Source organism: Aquarana catesbeiana, linkage group LG02 (assembly GCF_042186555.1).
Source record: "Aquarana catesbeiana isolate 2022-GZ linkage group LG02, ASM4218655v1, whole genome shotgun sequence".
Lineage (NCBI taxonomy): Eukaryota > Metazoa > Chordata > Amphibia > Anura > Ranidae > Aquarana > Aquarana catesbeiana.
The window spans coordinates 313,196,031-313,215,466 of NC_133325.1; the positions used below are offsets into that span (position 1 = coordinate 313,196,031).

Sequence of the window (19,436 nt, forward strand, 5' to 3'; positions counted from 1 at the left end):
TGGCGCTGGTGCCAGACTGCCAGTCTCAGCCTGGTGTTACCCTCTGGCGGGTGTCACACAGGTGCGGACCACACCCCCTGCCCCCCCCTAGCGATGCCACTGGGTTGATATACTAAAACTGGAGAGTACAAAATCTGGTGCAGCAGAAGTATAGTGTCGGCTGTATGTTCTTATAACAATGAAGCTAGTATTTTGCTATTCATAGCAGCAATGTAGACCTAGGATAAGAATTATTAGCGGTAACTACTTTGTACTGTAGAGAACAAAAGTAGAAAAAAAAAAGATTGGAGTTCTGCTTTAAGCCACCTAAAAATTTCTAATATCCCTTGAAAACTTGAAAAATCTATTATAAGATATTTGTGTTTGAGTTGCTGTGGCTACCTTTATTGGTTCCCACGTTCCCTGGTATATTTTTAAAATCTATTTTACACTGAAAAATATGGGTACTAGAACACACAAAAGTCAGTCAGAACCCCAAAACCCCATAGGAACACAACTGCCAATTATGTCAGGGAGATTTCACTGTTATAGTATATATATATATATATATATATATATATATATATATATATATATATATAGTAATTTCGCCTAACATGTGACATGCAACTGTCATATATGGGTGTCAGAATCCTTCCTTAGACACACACATTTAAACCTAATGCAAAGAAGCATCAAAAAGCTCACAGGTTTATATTTTGGCGATTTCCTGCTAGGTCTTAATGTTTCCTTTACTCACCCTGCGGTCTGCTCCGCTCAGGAAAAGCTGAAACCTACACGAGGCTTGTTTTTTTTTTTCATCCATTACGTTTGTGAAACACCTGGTCGAGGTTTTTGTTAGTGCCTAGGGCACAATCACTCCAAAAAAGCCATTCTGAAATGCTCTTTTCAGATCTGCACTGCTTGTAGATCTCTATAATTAGTATCAGGCCACTTAAATTTGCATGCAAAATGTGTATGCAAAAGTATCTGCTTTAAAGCTAACATCTGAAAGTATACCTGATATACTTACTACATATTTGTTCTGGAATATATTGTTTCATAAAAGTGGGTCTGTATAATAATACTGATCCACAGGTTATAATAAGAAAATTCATTATACCCTTCCACGCTAGGAACATAAAAAAAAATTAATTAAAATAATCAATAAAACTGCCCAAAAAATGCAAAAGTGACACGGCTGCTGTATGTATATAACCAGCCCACAATGTAAAGATCAAATACACAAAATACAGCGCTGAAAATAAATAGTTAATAAATAAATCAGTGCTAATATAATCCACTCTTTAAATGAATGTGCTCATCAAAATGAATTAAAAAATTCTACAAATGTCCAAAGCAATACAAAGTTATACGTTCCCCCTTGAAAGTTTATTAGAGATGAAACGTTGGGATTGGAGACTAAAGAGCTTTGAATCTGTGTCTCTTGAGCAGTGGAAAGGTTGTGAATAGTCTGGGGATGTGAGCGGTTGGCCAATGTTCTGTTAGAATCGGTGACCCGTCAGATTAGGTAATGGAAGTGAGGTTTTGTCAGCTGCGCATGCCTCCACGGCTACCAGGTTTGCTAATCTGACAGAACACCTGCAGTCAGAAGAGGGTGACAGCAGACATATTACTACACCCAGCTACATCTTGAATTTCAGAGTAATTTCAGCAATAAAGTGAGCATATATAAATAAATATACTGTGTTGACATGTGTGATCCTGTTTGGATGTTACATTTTCAAAGAAGCTGGGTGACAGCAGTAGGAAGGTGGTGGAGGCCATGTTGGTACACCCCGCACTGCTCAACGCTAAACCTTTAGGCTTTCAAAATGAAACATCCAAACAGCATTACAGATGTCAATATACAATATTTATTTATGTACGCTCACTTTATTGCTAACATTTCTCTGAAGTTGAAGATGCAGCTGGTTGATTTCATGTGCCTGTTTACTTGCAGTCTATGTGAGTATTTTTTAGTGTCTTTAATAGAATTATCCAGAAGTTATCACACCATTGGCGTTCTCCTGTGCTTTTTTAATGTAAACATCTGGGGGATTTGTGAACAGTGAGCAGAGGAAGTAGTGGATAACAGCCTAAGTACCTGACATGAGCCTGGTTTGCATAATCTCTTCACTGATGGGCATATGGGTCTGGTAAGTGCAACCCTTGATTGTGGTGGAGGGAGCACTTTTTGATGTAACTAACTCAAGCACCTGGGAAGAAATACTTGGTGGAGGAAACTTTGGACTCCATTGGACTTTGTACTGTTTTGGACATTTGTTGAAAATTTTACCCTAAATTTTTCACTGTGGATTCTTTGAAGTATGGAAAATGACAACACTGATTTATTTATTAACTATATGCTTTTGGTGCTGTATTTTGTATATTAAATATTAGGATATATGTGGAGATCTCATTTCACAAAAATAGCAACAATGACTTTGCCTGAAAGTGTCTGTTGAGAAAGCCAGACAGCGCTGTCTATGGCAGACAGTCATATTCTTTTGTGTTTTAAGGCTGAAAGCACATGGGCAGTTTTTAGTCACTTGATCGCACAACTAAAGCCACTAACAATCGCATCCATTGGAACACATAGCAGGCAATGGAAGCAAGTACATGGGTAATTTTATTGGCCAGTCAAGCAATTGATTGCAGGACAGTAGCTTATGCTCCAAATCAGTTTTATCAAGATCGATTGCAGCAATTTTTTTTTGTTCATTGATTGAGAGGATGCAATTAATCACAACTTGTAGAAGAGGGCTTAAAGGATGAGTTCACCTTTAAAAAAAAAAAATGTGCATTTTTTGCAGGTAAAAAAATGTGCTTTTACAATTTTTTAGCTTAGGATCAGCAGATCACGGGTGCAAAGCAGGGTTCCTGCAGACTGCCAGTGTAAGCTGTCTGCCTACCTCGTTTGGGCGGGGAGCCACACAATGACAGGAGGAATCAATGAACTACTAGAGTACTCAACAGCACTGTGGTGGTTCATTGAGAACTAAAAACCATCAGCCGAAAAGGGTGTTGGTACTTGTAGTTCATTTATTCACAGAATTCTGTGAATGAATGGTGCGGCTGTGTGGGCAGAGCCACGCACAACTGCCCTCTTTTCAAATAGTGACAGTGGATCCCTGGCCCACTGTCACAGGGAGAGGGGATTAGGGAGTGGCTGCAGGACTGGGAACATATTTCATGTTCCACTCTAAAAACAGGTGGAACATGTAACATGTTCCCAAAGGTGAACTTATCCTTTAATTCACCTGGGGTGTGCCAGCGAGAATCAGCATTTTTTATACAAAGAGAGAAACTAACCTCATACACACAGTGTGTGTAAACAGCCACGGCCAGATTTGTACCCTATTGGTTACATGCGAATAGAGACTCTATGTGGCATTTTAGGTTGAATGGAAAATGTTCACAGCTAATTATCCAATTGTATGCAAACATAGCACAATGAGGCCATATCAACGGATTCCATGTAGTTATTTTGGCATGAATTTTTTTTTCGCTTAAAGCCTTGCAAAACACAAAGACATGACAGCCTTGAGATTTCTCTTAGGCTACTTTCACAATGGGGCATTGGGGGCGTCAGCGGTAAAGCGCCGCTGTTTTTAGCGGCGTTTTACCGACGTTTTTGCGGCACTTTTGACAGATAGCAGGGCGCTTTTAACCCCCGCTAACGGCTGAAAGGAGGTTAAATGTGCCCGCAAAGCGCCGCTACAGCGGCAATACCTCGGCCCCAGGCAGGTGCTGTAGCATGCTGTCACTCTTTCTCCTGAGATTGCGGTATGTGGGACAGTATCAGACTTCGGGCACCTCTGTCTCTGCCTCGCTCCCTCCTCCCCCACTCTCCCTGCACATCGCATGCAGCTGAGGAGATCTATAAGCCAGGAAAGGAGGGAGCCTCTGCACTGGTGCCAGACTGCCAGTTTCAGCCTGGTGTCACCCCCTAGTGGCACCACTGGGTTGATATACTAAATCTGGAGAGTACAAAATCTGGTGCAGCAGAAGTATAGTGTCGGCTGTATGTTCTTATAACAATGAAGCTAGTATTTTACTATTCATAGCAGCAATGTAGACCTAGGATAAGAATTATTAGCGGTAACTACTTTGTATTGTAGAGAACAGAAGTAGAAAAAAAAAAAAAAGATTGGAGTTCTGCTTTAAGCCACCTAAAAATTTCTAATATCCCTTGAAACATCTATTATAAGATATTTGTGTTTGAGTTGCTGTGGCTACCGTTATTGGTTCCCACGTTCCCTGGTATATTTTTTAAATCTATGTTACACTGAAAAATATGAGTACTAGAAAACACAAAAGTCAGTCAGAACCCTAAAACCCCACAGGAACACAACTGCCAATTATGGCAGGGAGATTTCACTGTTGTAGTATCCAAGACTGGGACGGATTCGACAAAACACATGCCACCTATAATTAAAAGACACTTTTGGGTGGACCGGCCCTGTCAAGTTAACAAATGAGTCACACAAAATATCACATCAAAGTACAGTACAATGTTTAACACCAATTTCACCTAACATGTGACATGCAACTGTCATATATGGGTATCAGAATCCTTCCTTAGACACAGATATCCAAACCTAAAGCAAAGAAGCATCAAAAAGCTCACAGGTTTATATATTGGAGATTTCCTGCTAGGTCTTAATGTTTCCTTTACTCACCCAGCGATCTGCTCCGCTCAAGAAAAGCTGAAACCTATACGAGTTTTTTGGCAAAAACTATCATCCATTACGTTTGTGGAACACCTGGTCGAGGTTTGTGTTAGTGCCTAGGGCACAATCACTCCAAAAAAGCCATTCTGATGTGCTCTTTTCAGATCTGCACTGCTTGTAGATCTCTATAATTAGTATCAGGCCACTTAAATTTGCATGCAAAACGTGTATGCAAAAGTATCTGCTTTAAAGCTAACATCTGAAAGTATACCTGATATACTACATATTGCATTGTTCTGGAATATATTGTTTCATAAACATGGGTCTGTATAATAATACTGATCCACAGGCTATAATAAGAAAATTCATTATACCCTTCCGTGCTTGGAAAAAAAATAAAAACTAAAACTAAAACAATGAATAAAACTGGCCAAAAAATGTAAAAGTGACACGGCTGCTGTATGTATATAACCAGCCCACAAAGTAAAGAACAAATACACTAAATACAACGCTAAAAACAAAAAGTTAATAAATAAATCAGTGCTGACATAATCCACTCTTTAAATGAATGTGCTCATCAAAATGGCAACAAAATGAATTAAAAAATGCAACATATGTCCAAAGCAATACAAAGTCCAAAGTTCCCCCTTGAAAAAGTTTGTAAGAGACGAAACGTTGGGAGTGGAGACTGAAGAGCTTTGAATCAGTGTCTCGAGCAGTGTCTTGAGCAGTGGAAAGGTTGTGAATAGTCTGGGGATTTGAGCGGTTGGCCGGTGTTATAGCAGTAAAAAAAAAAAAAAAGTTACAGAAACATTACATAACAGCAGGTTACCAGTTCAGTTCCATAAACTGCAATATTTACTACAGCAGGAAACAGGAAGCATGACCCTTGCCTTTTTGCAGATTTTTTTTGGATTAAAAGTTTTCAATCGTGTATAAGCATACATACATGGAATCACTTGTGCAACTTTTTAAACTACCTAACTAACAATCACCCATAAGGAAATAAATCACTAAATTCTGGGCTACAGGAATATTTATTTTTACTAATATGTTTCATGCTGAGGACAAGACATTTCACAGCTGTCCCCTTCTACCATTTAATAAAAAATAATTAAAGTGTTACTAAACCCAGGACCCTGCATTCATTATATCTGGTCTCCCACAGTACACAGAACGTGGAAATGCAATTATTTTAGTAAATATAAACTGCTAAAAAACTTTTTCTCATCACCAATATATAGTAGTCTTGTGACAGTGTCTGGCTGGGCACTGGTTAAAGCTTGTAGGAGAAGCTTTCATTCTCCTCTGAATGTCCTTTGAGGCTGCATGATCCCTGACTCTCTGTCTGGACAGTGCTGATTGGCCCTCTGCTGATCACATGCACCCTTCCAAAAAACTCTCTAGCAATACACACCAAACTGAGCATGTGCAGAGTACCTCCAAGGCTCTGTATTATCAGTAGATGGATTGGGGACCCTAAAAGAAGGGGAAGATCAGAGAAGACAGGAACAAACAGCCTTTTTATTCAATGTGGCGGGTTAACCCATTGGGTTCCACAGTGAGTATGACAAGCATATTTTACTGCATATACTGTACAGACTGATTTCACTGTTGTGGGTTTAGTAACACTTTAATAGCTGTAGCCCGGAGTAGATGTAGACTTCAAGATTCTGACCAAAGTTATTTCCTGACTATTACAACCTATGATGTCTAGAATTGTTGATCCAGTCCAGACGGGGAAGATTATATACTAATATCCATGCTTCACATCTTAATATAGGCTCTAGGGTGGTTGCCTCTCTAGATTTAGAGAGGGCTTTTGATACTCTTGAATGGCCCTTTCTGTGGGAAGTGCTCAGTAGAATAGGTTTTCCAATGGTATTTATAAAATGGTTGCAGGTCCTGCATAGATATCCCACAGCTGCAGTAAAAATGGGGGGAAGATTGTCAGCTTCATTTTCGTTATATAGGAGAACTCAGCAGGGCTGTCCTCTGTCTCCAACCCTCTTCGCTGATGCTATAAAACCTGTGGCGGAAGCTCTTCGAACTTTGCCCAATATTAGAGGGTTGCGGATTGGTTGGTTCGTTGGTTGGAGGAGAGGGTAGCACTGTATGCAGACGATCTTTTATTATTTTTGAATGACGCTGGACACTCTCTTCAAGGAGCTTTACAGATATCGAATTCCTTTTCAACCGTCACTGGGCTGAAGGTAAATTGGGCTAAGTCCCTGCTGTTTCCAATAGATATTGAGGCCTGTAGTATGGCTTCAAATGATATTCCATTGCAGTGGGTGGAGAACTTAAGTACTTAGGAGTGATAATCTCTCGCCAAGCCTCTGAATTTATTTCCTTGAATTTGACTCCGATCCTAGGAGATATTGGGTTAAAGTGTGGAAGTCTCTACCATTATCCTTATTGGGACGTATTAACCTTTTAAAAATGAAAATTATACCAAAACTTGTGTACCTTTTTAGACACTCTCCTCAGTGAGAGGATTAAATCAACTTTTTACATCCTTTATATGGGGATCAGCGAACCCCAGATATAAATTAACCACCCTGATGCGTCCTTGTGATCAGGGTGGGTTAGTGTTTCTGGATCTACATAAATATTTTTTAGCCACTCAGCTGGTTACGGCCACATGGTGGTTGAGTCCAGATTTAACCATCTCCTCCACTTGGCTGGAAGCAGCGGTGGTAGGCTCTATAGAGGCTCTCAAAGTACTTGTATTTAGGGGGCATAGGGCACTCTACCAGTTGACTGCTTCAATGCTGAACACTATTCAAGCTTGGGAGGCTGGCAGATGTGAACATTATCCCAAAGAAGCGATTTCTCCAAATGCCCCTTTATGGCTAAATCCTACCCTCCCCCATTTTTATAAATTACCAGAGCCTATCGCATGGACTAAGTAGAATGTCAAACTACTTTCTCAAGTGATTATTGATCAGAAAATATCCCCTTTCTATACACTTGCCTCAACTTTTAGCTTGACTGGCTCTCACTTATTTAGATATCTTCTGCTTTCTTATGCATTTCATGCCCAGTTTCCATAAGATAGTTTAATGTTTACACAATCCACTCTACAATCAGTGTTTAGGTCTGAATGCATGGAGAAGTCCACCCCGAGGTTGAAATCTCATCTTAATCTAATTTCCCTATTGCCATTGGAGGGTCTTAGAGATAAGTGGATGCGAGACATACCAGATCTGGACATGGAAGATTAGAGGAGTGTGTGGGATTTTCCCTTGCAATCTTTGGTGTCTTTGAGAGACCGTATGATCCAATTTAAACTGGTACATGGAGCTTATCTTACACCATCCAGACTCCGGAAGATAAATCCTGAGTGCTTTTCTGAGTGTTGGCGATGTGGAGCCGTTAATGGAGATTTCTCACATATCTTTTGGACCTGTCCATATATAGCTATCTTTTGGGAAGAAGTGGTAGATTTGTTAAATTCTATTACCTCTGCACACTTGCTGGTTTCAATGTCTGTATGTCTGCTAGGTCTGGGGGAGCCTATTCCTCCTACAGTGTCAGAGCGAGTGTTTGCTAATGTTACTTTATTTTATAAGAGAAAAGCTATTGCTTTGTATTGGAAGAAAAGTCTGGGCAAAGTGGCTGGATAAGCCATATACGGCATCTAATGCTCATGGGGGAACTTAAGTTTATTGTTGAATGGTTAAATTGATAAATGGTATGGAATGGTATGGTATAGATATCCAGCCTATATATATATATATATATATATATATATATATATATATATATATATATATATATATATATATATATATATATATACATATATACATACATACATACATACATACATCAGCAGATGGATTGGGGACCCTAAAAGAAGGGGATGATCAGAGAAGAACAGGATCAAACAGCCTTTTTACTCAATGTGGAGGGTTAACCTATTGAGTTCCACAGTGAGTATAACAAGCATACTTTACAGACTGATTTCACTGTTGTGGGTTTAGTGCCGGAGTGCAATGAGCCAAACTAGCACATAAGGGATAGGAATTTTGCAGCAGACCCTGTGACAAGCTAGTTGCCTAGAGAAGTGAACACATCTTTACTTGGAACTAACAATCACCCATGTACAGTATGCTCAGCCTAGCACATAATAGGAAATACATAGGAAAGTCTGCTTATCTGTTAGGCCTAATTCACATGGGTGCAGAGGACCATACAGCTTGAATGAGGCATTTTTTTGCACATTAGGAGCCGCATGGAGCTGCTAGCAGGCAGCATATGTAAGTGAATGGAGATTCAGCAGTGGCTGGAATTTGACAGGTGCGTAGGTGCAAGTGCACGACCCTAAACGCACACTGTAATTCATGACCACACACTCATCCCTGCTTCCCTTTCAAACTTGGACAAGCAGATGTGTCCGTATAGTTGCTGCATCTCCTTTTTATGCAGCTCCAGATGCGTAAACAGATGCCTCATTCATGCTATACAGGCCTCAGCGCTCGTGTGAATATGAGGCCTTAAAGGCAACACAGACAGGTCTTTCAGACACTTTGAGGTACTTTAACCCTGCATGTTTTTTTCACTTCTAATTTTTCACTGGATTATCCACAAAAAACATACTAGCACACCCTTTGAACCCAGCAGTATTCTACTGCTCTGCTGCGGTGCACCCAGTCCCGCACCACCATCTTCTTCTCAGGCATCACTGGGAACTGGCTGTCTCTTCCAGGCCTTTACAGCTGGACTCCTGATAACCCCATGAACTCAGGTCATCAGTGGGCCAGAAGCAAGAACCAGGAATAAACAGCCTGCCCTTTGATGATGCAATGGATACGCTGAACAGTACTCAATTGCCTCTGGGGATGCGTGACATGAGCATCTCTAAAGCTGTTAGCAGCCGACGATATTGTTTTTGCGATGGTAGAATCCTGGGATTTCAGGGAGGGTTCCCCAAAAAAAGTATAAAAATAGGGGGAAGAGTGAAATACATGTGAAGGACCACTTTCAAGGTCTGTGTTGATGAGCTTTCACTATGCAATCACCCTTTTTTAATTTTCACCACAACTGGCCCACATATATGTGAATTGGCTCCATTGAAAGCCGGTCTGGTACACATGTTATGCGTATCAGATGCGGTTCAAAATGCATCCGATTTGCATATATGTGAACTGGGGCCTTAGACTTTGACAGGTTTGACCTGCAATTGACCTCCTTCTGACCTGCTTTAATTGGGTTTTACATTCCCATAGACTTGTGTAGGGATGCAAAACCCACTCGAAGAGAACAAAAGCCTGTTGACAATGGCCCTAATACATTATCCTGAAACATCATTTTTATTTTCTACTTGTCATGGCAAAGGGCTCATTCACATGGGAACCTGAAATTCAGAATTAAAATGTGTATAGTTTTGTACACATCTAAATGCAGTGTTATATGAATCAAAGTGGCCATACAGTACACACAGCTGCATTCAGAAATGTTTCATGCAGTGGCGGCTGGTGCTCCATATTTTTTGGGGGGGGGGTGCGGCAAACCAACGCAACTCCCCCCCTCTCCACAGGAGACGAACGGGAAGGCGGCTCTAATCCCGTGCTTAAAAAACAAAATCCATGCGTCTGGCACCCTGCATGTACCATATATACTCGAGTATAGGCCGACCCGAATATAAGCCGAGGCACCTAATTTTACCACAAAAAAACTGGGAAAACTCGATTATTAGCCTAGGGTGGGAAATGCAGCCCGCCAGTGCCCATCATGTACAGCCTATCAGTGCCCATGACATGCAGCCTGCCAGTGCCCATCATGTATAGCCTATCAGTGCCCATGACCTGCAGCCTACCAGTGCCCATCAGGTACAGCCTATCAGTGCCTGGTAATGAGATGTCACAATGTCACGCTGTGTGTTAGAGCCGGATCTGAATCGCCGTGCAGCAACGGTAACGATGTCCCGCCTCCTATGACACATGACACAATGATTCCTAGCATTGGATCAGTGTGCCGTCTATCAGAAGAGGCGGTCTAGGAGGTGGGACATTGTTACAGCAGCTGCATGGCAATTCAGATCTCTGACACACAGCATGGGAGGGAGGGGAAACTGGGTGTATACATGTGCAGCACCCAGCGAGATGACCCCCATTTTTCGGCTCCATTTTCGGGACATTTTTTTCTTAAGTGGGACATTCACTTGAGTATAAGCCGAGGGGGGGGGGTTTCAGCCAAAAAAAGTGCTGAAAAACTTGGCTTATACTCGAGTATATATGGTAGATTAGGGCTGGCTGCCACTGGTTTCACATTTAAAGGTCTACAAAACAAAGTAGATTTTATGCATGTGCACATGCAATTGCACATAAACACATGTAAATATGTGAATGTGCAAAGCTATTGGGAGAATTGTAGGCATCTAAGAGCTGTATTGTCTAAACACATCGAAACGTATGTAAACAAGTGTACTTTAGGTGCGTATTTTATGCAGGACCTTCTGTTAATTCTGCCAGCAAGAACCTGTGTCCTGTGCAGAAAATCCGCATATGCCCGAGTGAATGAGCCCGTAAAATACAGAAACATACCCACAGCCTATCCAATCTTAAATCTTCCCTATGTTCCACCAAGCTGTTGTCAGCTAAACAAATCTATTAGGATGATGAGGATGTCTGAGAGCTATCCTAGTAATAATATTGGTGACATAATAAACCAGCTTTCATATGCACAGCGTCCTCTGCCGGCTGACATCAGGAACTGCTGGCATTCTTTGCACAGCACGCTTCTATACAGCCGCACCAATGGCATTTCTAGAAGTCTATCTGCCTGCCCCTAGGGCTGCTCATTCCTCTTCTGCCAAAGAATAGTAAGGCTCCCGGCAGCGCAATACAGGCAAGGAGCCACTCACAAAGCTTTTGTATTGTATAACACAAGAAGCATGCAGACTGACATAGCAGGCACTCACCAGAGGTCATCCAAGTCCCATTCTTGCAGAAGAGCAAAGTCAAAGCTGTCCATAGCTGTGCTGGCCACAGTCCTCCTCACATGCCACCAGTCCCTCTCACAGGGTATGAGCACTTTCTTGCTCCCTGCTGAACAGTGCTCATGGACCCAGTGCTACCTTGCTTGCACTTTCTTGTGCTTTGAGATGCAGCATACAGTGCTGATGCTCCTGTCTTGCTGTTAGCTGTGCTCAGTCTTTCTGTGCTTGCAATAAAGCTCCCAGTCCCTCCCTCTCTCCCTATGCTGAACTAGAAGCTGCTACCAGACTGCCAGGTACGACCTATCAGCATCTTATCCTTTAATGCCTCTTCATGTGGAGAAGAACAACACTTCATTTATTGTATGGAAGCTAGACAGGAAAAAGTATTCAACGCACTGATAAGTTACCGCATGATAAATTATTCTAACAATGGCAGTACTGCACACCACGGATTTATCCTTTTTTTTTGTGTGTGTGTGTCTATGAAGAGACACGCTTAGATCTATACGTTTGAAATATACATTATATATTCTACATCCCGAAGAGACACAAAAGGCATAGAATTTATACCTCTGCATATGTATAAAGACACTGCGGGGGGTTATTTAATGGGAGATGTGGATCCTACATGGATAACTACTTCCCCTGGGAGAACAGGTGCAGTATGGATCATTTTAGAGTTCATGGCATTACCATGTGCGCCATTTACCTTTTTCACTGATCTGTCAACAAATTAAATGATCAGCACTTTTTTTTCTGGAAGAAATGGACTACATAAGAAATTACTACATATCTTTACCACTTCAGCCCCGGAAGATTTTACCCCCATTCTGACCTGAGCATTTTTTGCGATTCGGCACTGTGTCGCTTTAGCTGACAATTGCGCGGTCGTGCGACATTGTACCCAAACAAAATTGACGTCCTTTTTTCCCCACAATTAAAGCTTTCTTTTGGTGGTATTTGATCACCTCTGCGGTTTTTATCTTTTGCGCTATAAACAAAAAAAGAGTGATCATTTTGAATAAAAAGCAATATTTTTTTACTTTTTGCTATAATAAATATCCTCCAAAAATATATAAAAAAACATTTTTTTTCCTCAGTTTAGGCCGATATGTATTCTTCTACATATTTTTAGTAAAAAAAAATCACAATAAGCTTATATTGATTGGTTTGCGCAAAAGTTATAGCATCTACAAAATAGGGGATAGTTTTAGAGCATTTTTATTAAAAAAAATTTTTATTAGTAATGGCGGCGATCTGCGATTTTTTTTTTCATGACTGTAACATTATGGCGGACACATCGGACACTTTTGACACTATTTTGGGACTATTGTCATTTATACAGTGATCAGTGCTATAAAAATGCACTGATTACTGTGTAAATAACACTGGCAGGGAAGGGGTTAAACACTAGGGGGCGATCAAGGGGTTAAGTGTGTCCTAGGGAGTCATTTCTAAATGTGGGGGTGATGAGCTTCAACTCACATGACAGCAATCACCGCTCCCGATGACAGGGAGCAGTGATCTCTGTCATGTCACAAGGCAGAATGGGGAAATGCCTTGTTTACATAGGCATCTCCCTGTTCTACCTCTCCACACCGCAATCGCAGGCCATCAGCGAACATCGAGTTCCCAGGACCCGCTGGCATGCTCCCGCCTGACAAGGGGCAAATTTAAAGGGACTTACAGGTACGCTCATTTGCCTGCCTGTGCCATTCTGCCAACGTACATCTGTGTGTGGCGGTCGGCAAGCGATTAATGCCATATAGAGCATGTGAAGGATGAATATATAAACAAACTTTTTAGCAAAAGCTCAGACCATTTGAAGATTTTTTTGGAATTAAAAGTTTGTTACAAGTATTTATACAGCACCAGTGTTTTACATAATATACATTAGAAAGCTTACAATCAAAGATCCCTAGCTCACATGTATATATATAAGAAACATTTAGACAGGAACCAATTAATCTACCAGCTTGTCCTTGATATTTCGGAGGAAACAAGAGTACCAAGAGGAAACCTACAGTATGCTAGGACAGGGAGAACATGAAAACTCCATGCAGACTTGAAGTCATATTTCCTTCCACAGTTCTAAAGCCAAAAATTTTTTTGGGATAGAGTACGGGAGAGTCTGTCTCTTTATTGCTATCTGTGTTTTAATAGGGAGCTTTCCCCTAACTTCCTGTCCTGTAGACTCAACAGGAAGTGAGAGGAAATCCCATGTTAGACAGCTGTCAAAAAGTGTCCCCATTGGACGATTTCTCCTCTATTGGCATTTGGGTTAAGGCTTTATGCACACTGGCCTTAAAAAATGTTACTTTTATAAGCATTTGCCTTCTTTTCAGCCTGTACATACACCTTTGTGTTAGCCCATGTGTCCATACACACATAGGCATTTATTGGCTTATTATAAAAGAAGCATTTACAGGCTGTAAAAAAAAAAAAAACTCATCACCAGCGTGTTCAGGAGAGTAACATTTAAGCAGAAAAAAATGTATGACGTGCCTAAACATGTATAAATGAGTCTAAACATCAAGCACTTTTTTTCAGGTTTTGGAGAGGAGATAGCAGCAGAATTGCCAGCTTCTGTATCTACTTATGTTATCCCAATGCAGCTGCTGGTGATCAAGGCACGCCACTGACTCATACTGGTGCGGCTTTGCAATCGTGTTACTTCAGCACGATTTTAAAGCCCCACATCAGTGCGATTTGCACTGCCGATTTCATTTGCGGCTTGCGACTTCATACAACAGAAGTCTATGCAAGTCCAAATGAAATTGGCAAAAAACACCGCAGGAACCATTTTCAAAGTTGCTGCAACATGAGTCACAGCTATTTGAATGGTTTAATTGCCGACAATAGGGTGCAACTTGTCAGGCAATTTGGAACTGTCAAATCGCATGACAAATCGCACTGGTGTGAACTGAGGCTTATAGCTGCAGAATCACCAGCTTCATTAGCTACTCATGGCATCCACGCAGCTTCTAGTGATCATGACACATCGCCGACTTGTAGCGACAGAATCACCAGATTCAGTACTTACTCATGGCATCATGATCCAATGCAGCTGCTGGTGATCCTGGCACACCAGTGACTTGTATCAGCAGAATCACCAGCTTCAGTAACTACTCATGTTGTTCAATGTAGCTGCTGGCGTTCATGGCACTGCAGCGACTTGTTGCGACAGAATCACCAACTTCAGTAGCTGCTCATGACATCCAAAGCAGCTGGTAGCGATCCACATCCACTGCAGTTGCTGGTGGTCATAGCATACCAAGGACTTATTAGCAGCCGAATCACCAGCTTCAATAGCTACTCATGTTATAAAATGCAGCTGGTGGTGATCATGGCACACCAAGAACTTTTAGGGGCAGAATCATCAGCATAAGTAGCTACTTTTGTTATCCAATGCAGCTTCTGGCAATCATGGCACACCAACTTTAAGACAGGGAATCAACGGCTTAAAACAGAACATCACCCAATAGGGGGAATTCCCCCCCTACTCCCATCCCCCCCCCCCCCACATTTGTCACATTTTTTTCGGGAGGGGAGCAGATACCCGGTTTAGACAGGTACCCGCTCCCCCACTTCCAGTCAGATCACCACACCCCTGCTTCCCCCTCAGTCTTCTAGAACATGTCACAGGTCCCAGAAAGCTGCAGGACCAATCAGATGGAGCAGCGTATGTGTAGTGAGCAGCCAGCTGTAAAGCCTGAAGTATTCACAGTCGGTTAGTCATACCTAATATGCCGGCGGGGGCGGCTGAAGCCTGGTGAAGAAACCAGCTGGTGAGGACAGGTAAGTGTCTTTTTTTTTTTTTTTTTTTGCGTCTTTGTAGCTGCTGACTTTTAATCTTTCAAAATATGACTGAGGCAGCTCTTCAAGTAGCTACTCATGTAGTAGCAAAGTTGACTAGTGATCATGGCACACACTTGATTTGTAGCTACCTAGATAAACATTGTAGTTAGCTAAAACGGCAACTTTGTGGCCAGCTGCAATTTTTAAGGAAAAACAAGCAAAGATAATTGAAGCTGCTTTAAATCTCTGCTACAAAGTTGATCTGACATGGATCTGAGGAAGGTTGGACAGCACAGAATCACATAAACAGCTGTTACCCAGTTCTATCCAGAATCACTGACTTTCAAAAACATCCTAAATCTGGTTGCATAGAATTCTGATTCTAATATTAAAGCGAACTTGAGTACTTTTTTTTGTATTAGCATTCATTAAGTATTTCTTGAATAAAATTAGCAACTTATTTACCTTACTTACTGTCTAGAATTGGCATTCTGGACATCTTTTTTAAAGTTTAGCACCCCTGTTTGGACCTAACATTAAGAACTGTTCATATCTATGAGATGCCTGTGTTGTGTTGCTGTGTAATTTAAGTATAAAAATTCCCTGAACAGTTTTTAATTTACCAATGCATGTGAAAGGTCTGTTAAATCAATAGACACATGAAAAATTAGAAGTTACAAGAATTTTTATGTGATTCTGTAACTTTTTTTTTTTGAGAAAACGCACGCAAACATGTATTTAAACAAACGCACCAATGGCTTGTGTAAGAACATATGATGAAACACGTATAAAAATGTGTGATAGTGCACATGCATATACAGTATCTCACAAAAGTGAGTACACCCCTCACATTTTTGTAAATACTGTATATGGCTGGGACCTAAAGTTCCTCTGCCAGCACCACGCTCCATTCCCGTCAACCCTACCTTCTTGACCTATGTAAAATCCCATTGGAAAACATCTGGAGACAGAAAGCACGAAGTTCACCTGGTGGAACTTATATTACTGTATACAACAGGACTGCAAATGCAGCAACAGAATTTGGTTCTCAACATGCCCTCATCACTCACTCAAAGTGAAGTAATTGTTTGTCGATTTGTGTGTCGATGGTCTTGGAACTTGTGTCAGTGCTTCTGAGATCATTCAGAATTAATTGACAGGTATATTTGACTTGTAATTGATCTCCTTTTGATCTGCACTGACCTTCTTCAAGCTGGTCTTGCATCCCTGTAGAGCTGTTTTGGAATGCAAAATGTGATTGAGGTGAACAAAAACTCGTCAACAAAAGCAGCTAATGTAATCACTGACCCACTAGGCTTAGCCAAAGCAACACACCAATCTCCTTTTGACAGTGTCCCTACTTCGGACTAGTAGGTGCAATGGCATGCTCCCCAACAAGTTCTGCAACAAATCATTATAGAGGCATCTGGAGGAGGCAGCAGTAAGTATTACACTATCGCTGCTCAAATGCTGTTCAGTACATTTAAAGATGACCTGAAGTCTCACACCTTTTTTGCTCCTTTTAGCCCCGTACAACCTCATATTATGATTAGTAGGGTAATGATAAGGGATGACTGAAATTTCAGTGAAAATCAGGAGATTTTGGCTTAAATTTTGCAAATGTATTGAAGACAATGAGGGAAGGGAAATTAGGTTCCTTATGGTGGTGTTTAATGGTGCAATGGGCTTTTATTGCTTTGACTGCCAAGGATGTGTCCTACGTGTCATGACAGTCAAAGGGTTAAAACAATCAAATTTTTGTAAATTATGGAACATCACCAATGCCCTATTCCATACTCTACATATCAGCTATATGATATCTGTTCCATTTTTCTTTATTTTTTACCATACAGTTTTTTGTTCAACTTCTTTGCACTTAAGAATTGAATAGAAACAGCAGATTGCATACTTATATAAATAATAAAAAAAAAAATAATGTGTGGTTTGAAAAAATGGTACCCACACAGTGGCTAATATATGAAAACCTGAGAAACAGATCTTGGAATGAAAGTGGTGGTGTTTTCTATGGCAACCTATCAAATATTTTTTTTTTTTACTTTTCCAAGTGAATAAAAATGTAAAACAAATGCATTGCTATGAGGAAGAGCACTAACTCTGCTGCAGAGTAATGTTAAAATAATTCTGTAAGAATATCTGTGTCCATTTTTAGGTGGCAGGTGTACTGTTTACCCGTGCGTATCAACGTACACATAGAAAGAAGGAGAAGAAAGAAGGAATGAAATCATTTGCATGGTGTTTGGTGTGCAAGAACATCTCTGTGCATGCAAATAGCCATAAGGTCCAGTGACAATTAGGGGTTATACAAAACAAGAATGTTAGTTAAACGTGCAATATAGTCTGTGGGGGATGGAAATAAGTTTGATTGCTTTGCCAAGATTTGCTAAGTGATGACACGGTCACAGGGATCAGACAGAAACCAAGTTAAAATGGGGTGACATACAGCAATATATGCATGACATAGAATCCATCCCTTCCCCACTCTGGCCAAAACAGAAAAAAAGATTAGATTTGAGTTCCATTTTTTCTCTAAATAAAATTAAAAAAAAATACAAATTTACATGTAATTTGTGCACTATGTACATATTAATGATCATAACCTTTCCATGTACATAATACCTTTTTATAAGTACAGGGCACAGGCAAGTGCAGGGTCACTTGCAAATAATAAAGTCCAAAAGTCAACAAGCATCCAGTAACAGAATGTGTATTTACATGGAAACATTAGTACAATAAAAGCCTATTTTGTGGTCATTTTCTATGAATTCAAAATGTAATCATACATCTTTCAAAACATCATATGCTTAGAGTTAAGATTGAAGTCACAAAACCTGTGAGACACATAATTATCTCATGCATATTCTGATTGTGGATCACATTCACCTTCATCATATGGGTAGGTTAGAGAGTAGGAGGAGGAATAATTATTTAAAGGTACTTGGAAGAATAAGATTGATGAGCATGAAATGCTTATGTATTATGGCAAAAAATGTATTTGTATTTCTGTATTTACAGCATATTAAATAGGATACTCTGAATTTGATTTTATCAAAGAAATGAACAGATTAAAAAATTTTTAAAAAATTAGTTCTTTTATTTATTCATATGATTTTTTAAGTTCCATTATTTATTTATTTTTTCTGATTAATATCATGCTTTGAATATACGTTCCTAGGAAATAAATAATTACTTCATTTTATGTATAAATAATAAAAAATTAGCAAATAATTTAAATGGCAGGAACAATAAAATAATAATAAGAAGAAGAAAACTAATGTTGAAGAATAAGACTAATAATTTAAAACAATAAAAAGAAACAATGGTTTCTAAAAAGAAAAACGTTTTTTTAAGAAAGAATATGAATATTCAGCTATTTGCACTTAGAAAATTAGCAAACCATTGAACAGTTCTCCATTTGTGTGCTATTTCCACATACCTTACCATTATTTATAACACTGTGAACTTAGACATAGATTTTTTTGTGATCTATTACAAAAAAAAAGGTTGAAGTGTATACTTTGAAGTGGCATTATTAGTCATTTTCTGATAGGCTTTACTATTCCAAATCAAGTCCGGCCATGACATTCATATTTCTCTTAAGACAAGTTGACTTTAAAACAGAAAGATACACACTATTTTTACTCTGCTCCTTTTCATGTGGATATATTTCAAGATCTAGATTCAATTAATAACTGATTTTATAATCAGTTGACATTTTATTACAGGGTTTTGAAACCAAAATGCATGTTCACTTTCCTAATAACAATTCTGCTTTTCATGTCATTATGAGATATGACAGCCAACAATTTCAGTGGTTCATTATGCATCTTTCAGTGTTACATTATGCTTCTAAATAAAGAAAGATAGAGGGACAAAGATAGCAATTTAAGCATATTTCCACAACTGTAATTGTAAATATATTGCAATAAATATATTTTATAACTGAATAACTATTATATTTGCATTATGTAAGGAATTAAAATGATGCTACTGCCGCTTATGAAGCAGACCAGCAGATC

General features: G+C 39.8%; 1 protein-coding gene across 3 annotated transcripts in view; it reads right to left on the reverse strand.

Moving 5' to 3' along the window:
• The window catches only part of AFF3 (ALF transcription elongation factor 3), a 523,081-nt gene extending 511,236 nt beyond the window's left edge, over window positions 1–11,845 (reverse strand). For all 3 annotated transcript variants that reach the window (XM_073614716.1, XM_073614715.1, XM_073614718.1), the window contains exon 1: window positions 11,584–11,845. In XM_073614716.1, the coding sequence (XP_073470817.1) occupies window positions 11,584–11,593 (10 nt within the window). In that variant the 5' untranslated portion in view covers window positions 11,594–11,845. The remainder of the gene's footprint in view (window positions 1–11,583) is intronic.
• Between the last annotated feature and the right edge of the window lie 7,591 nt (window positions 11,846–19,436).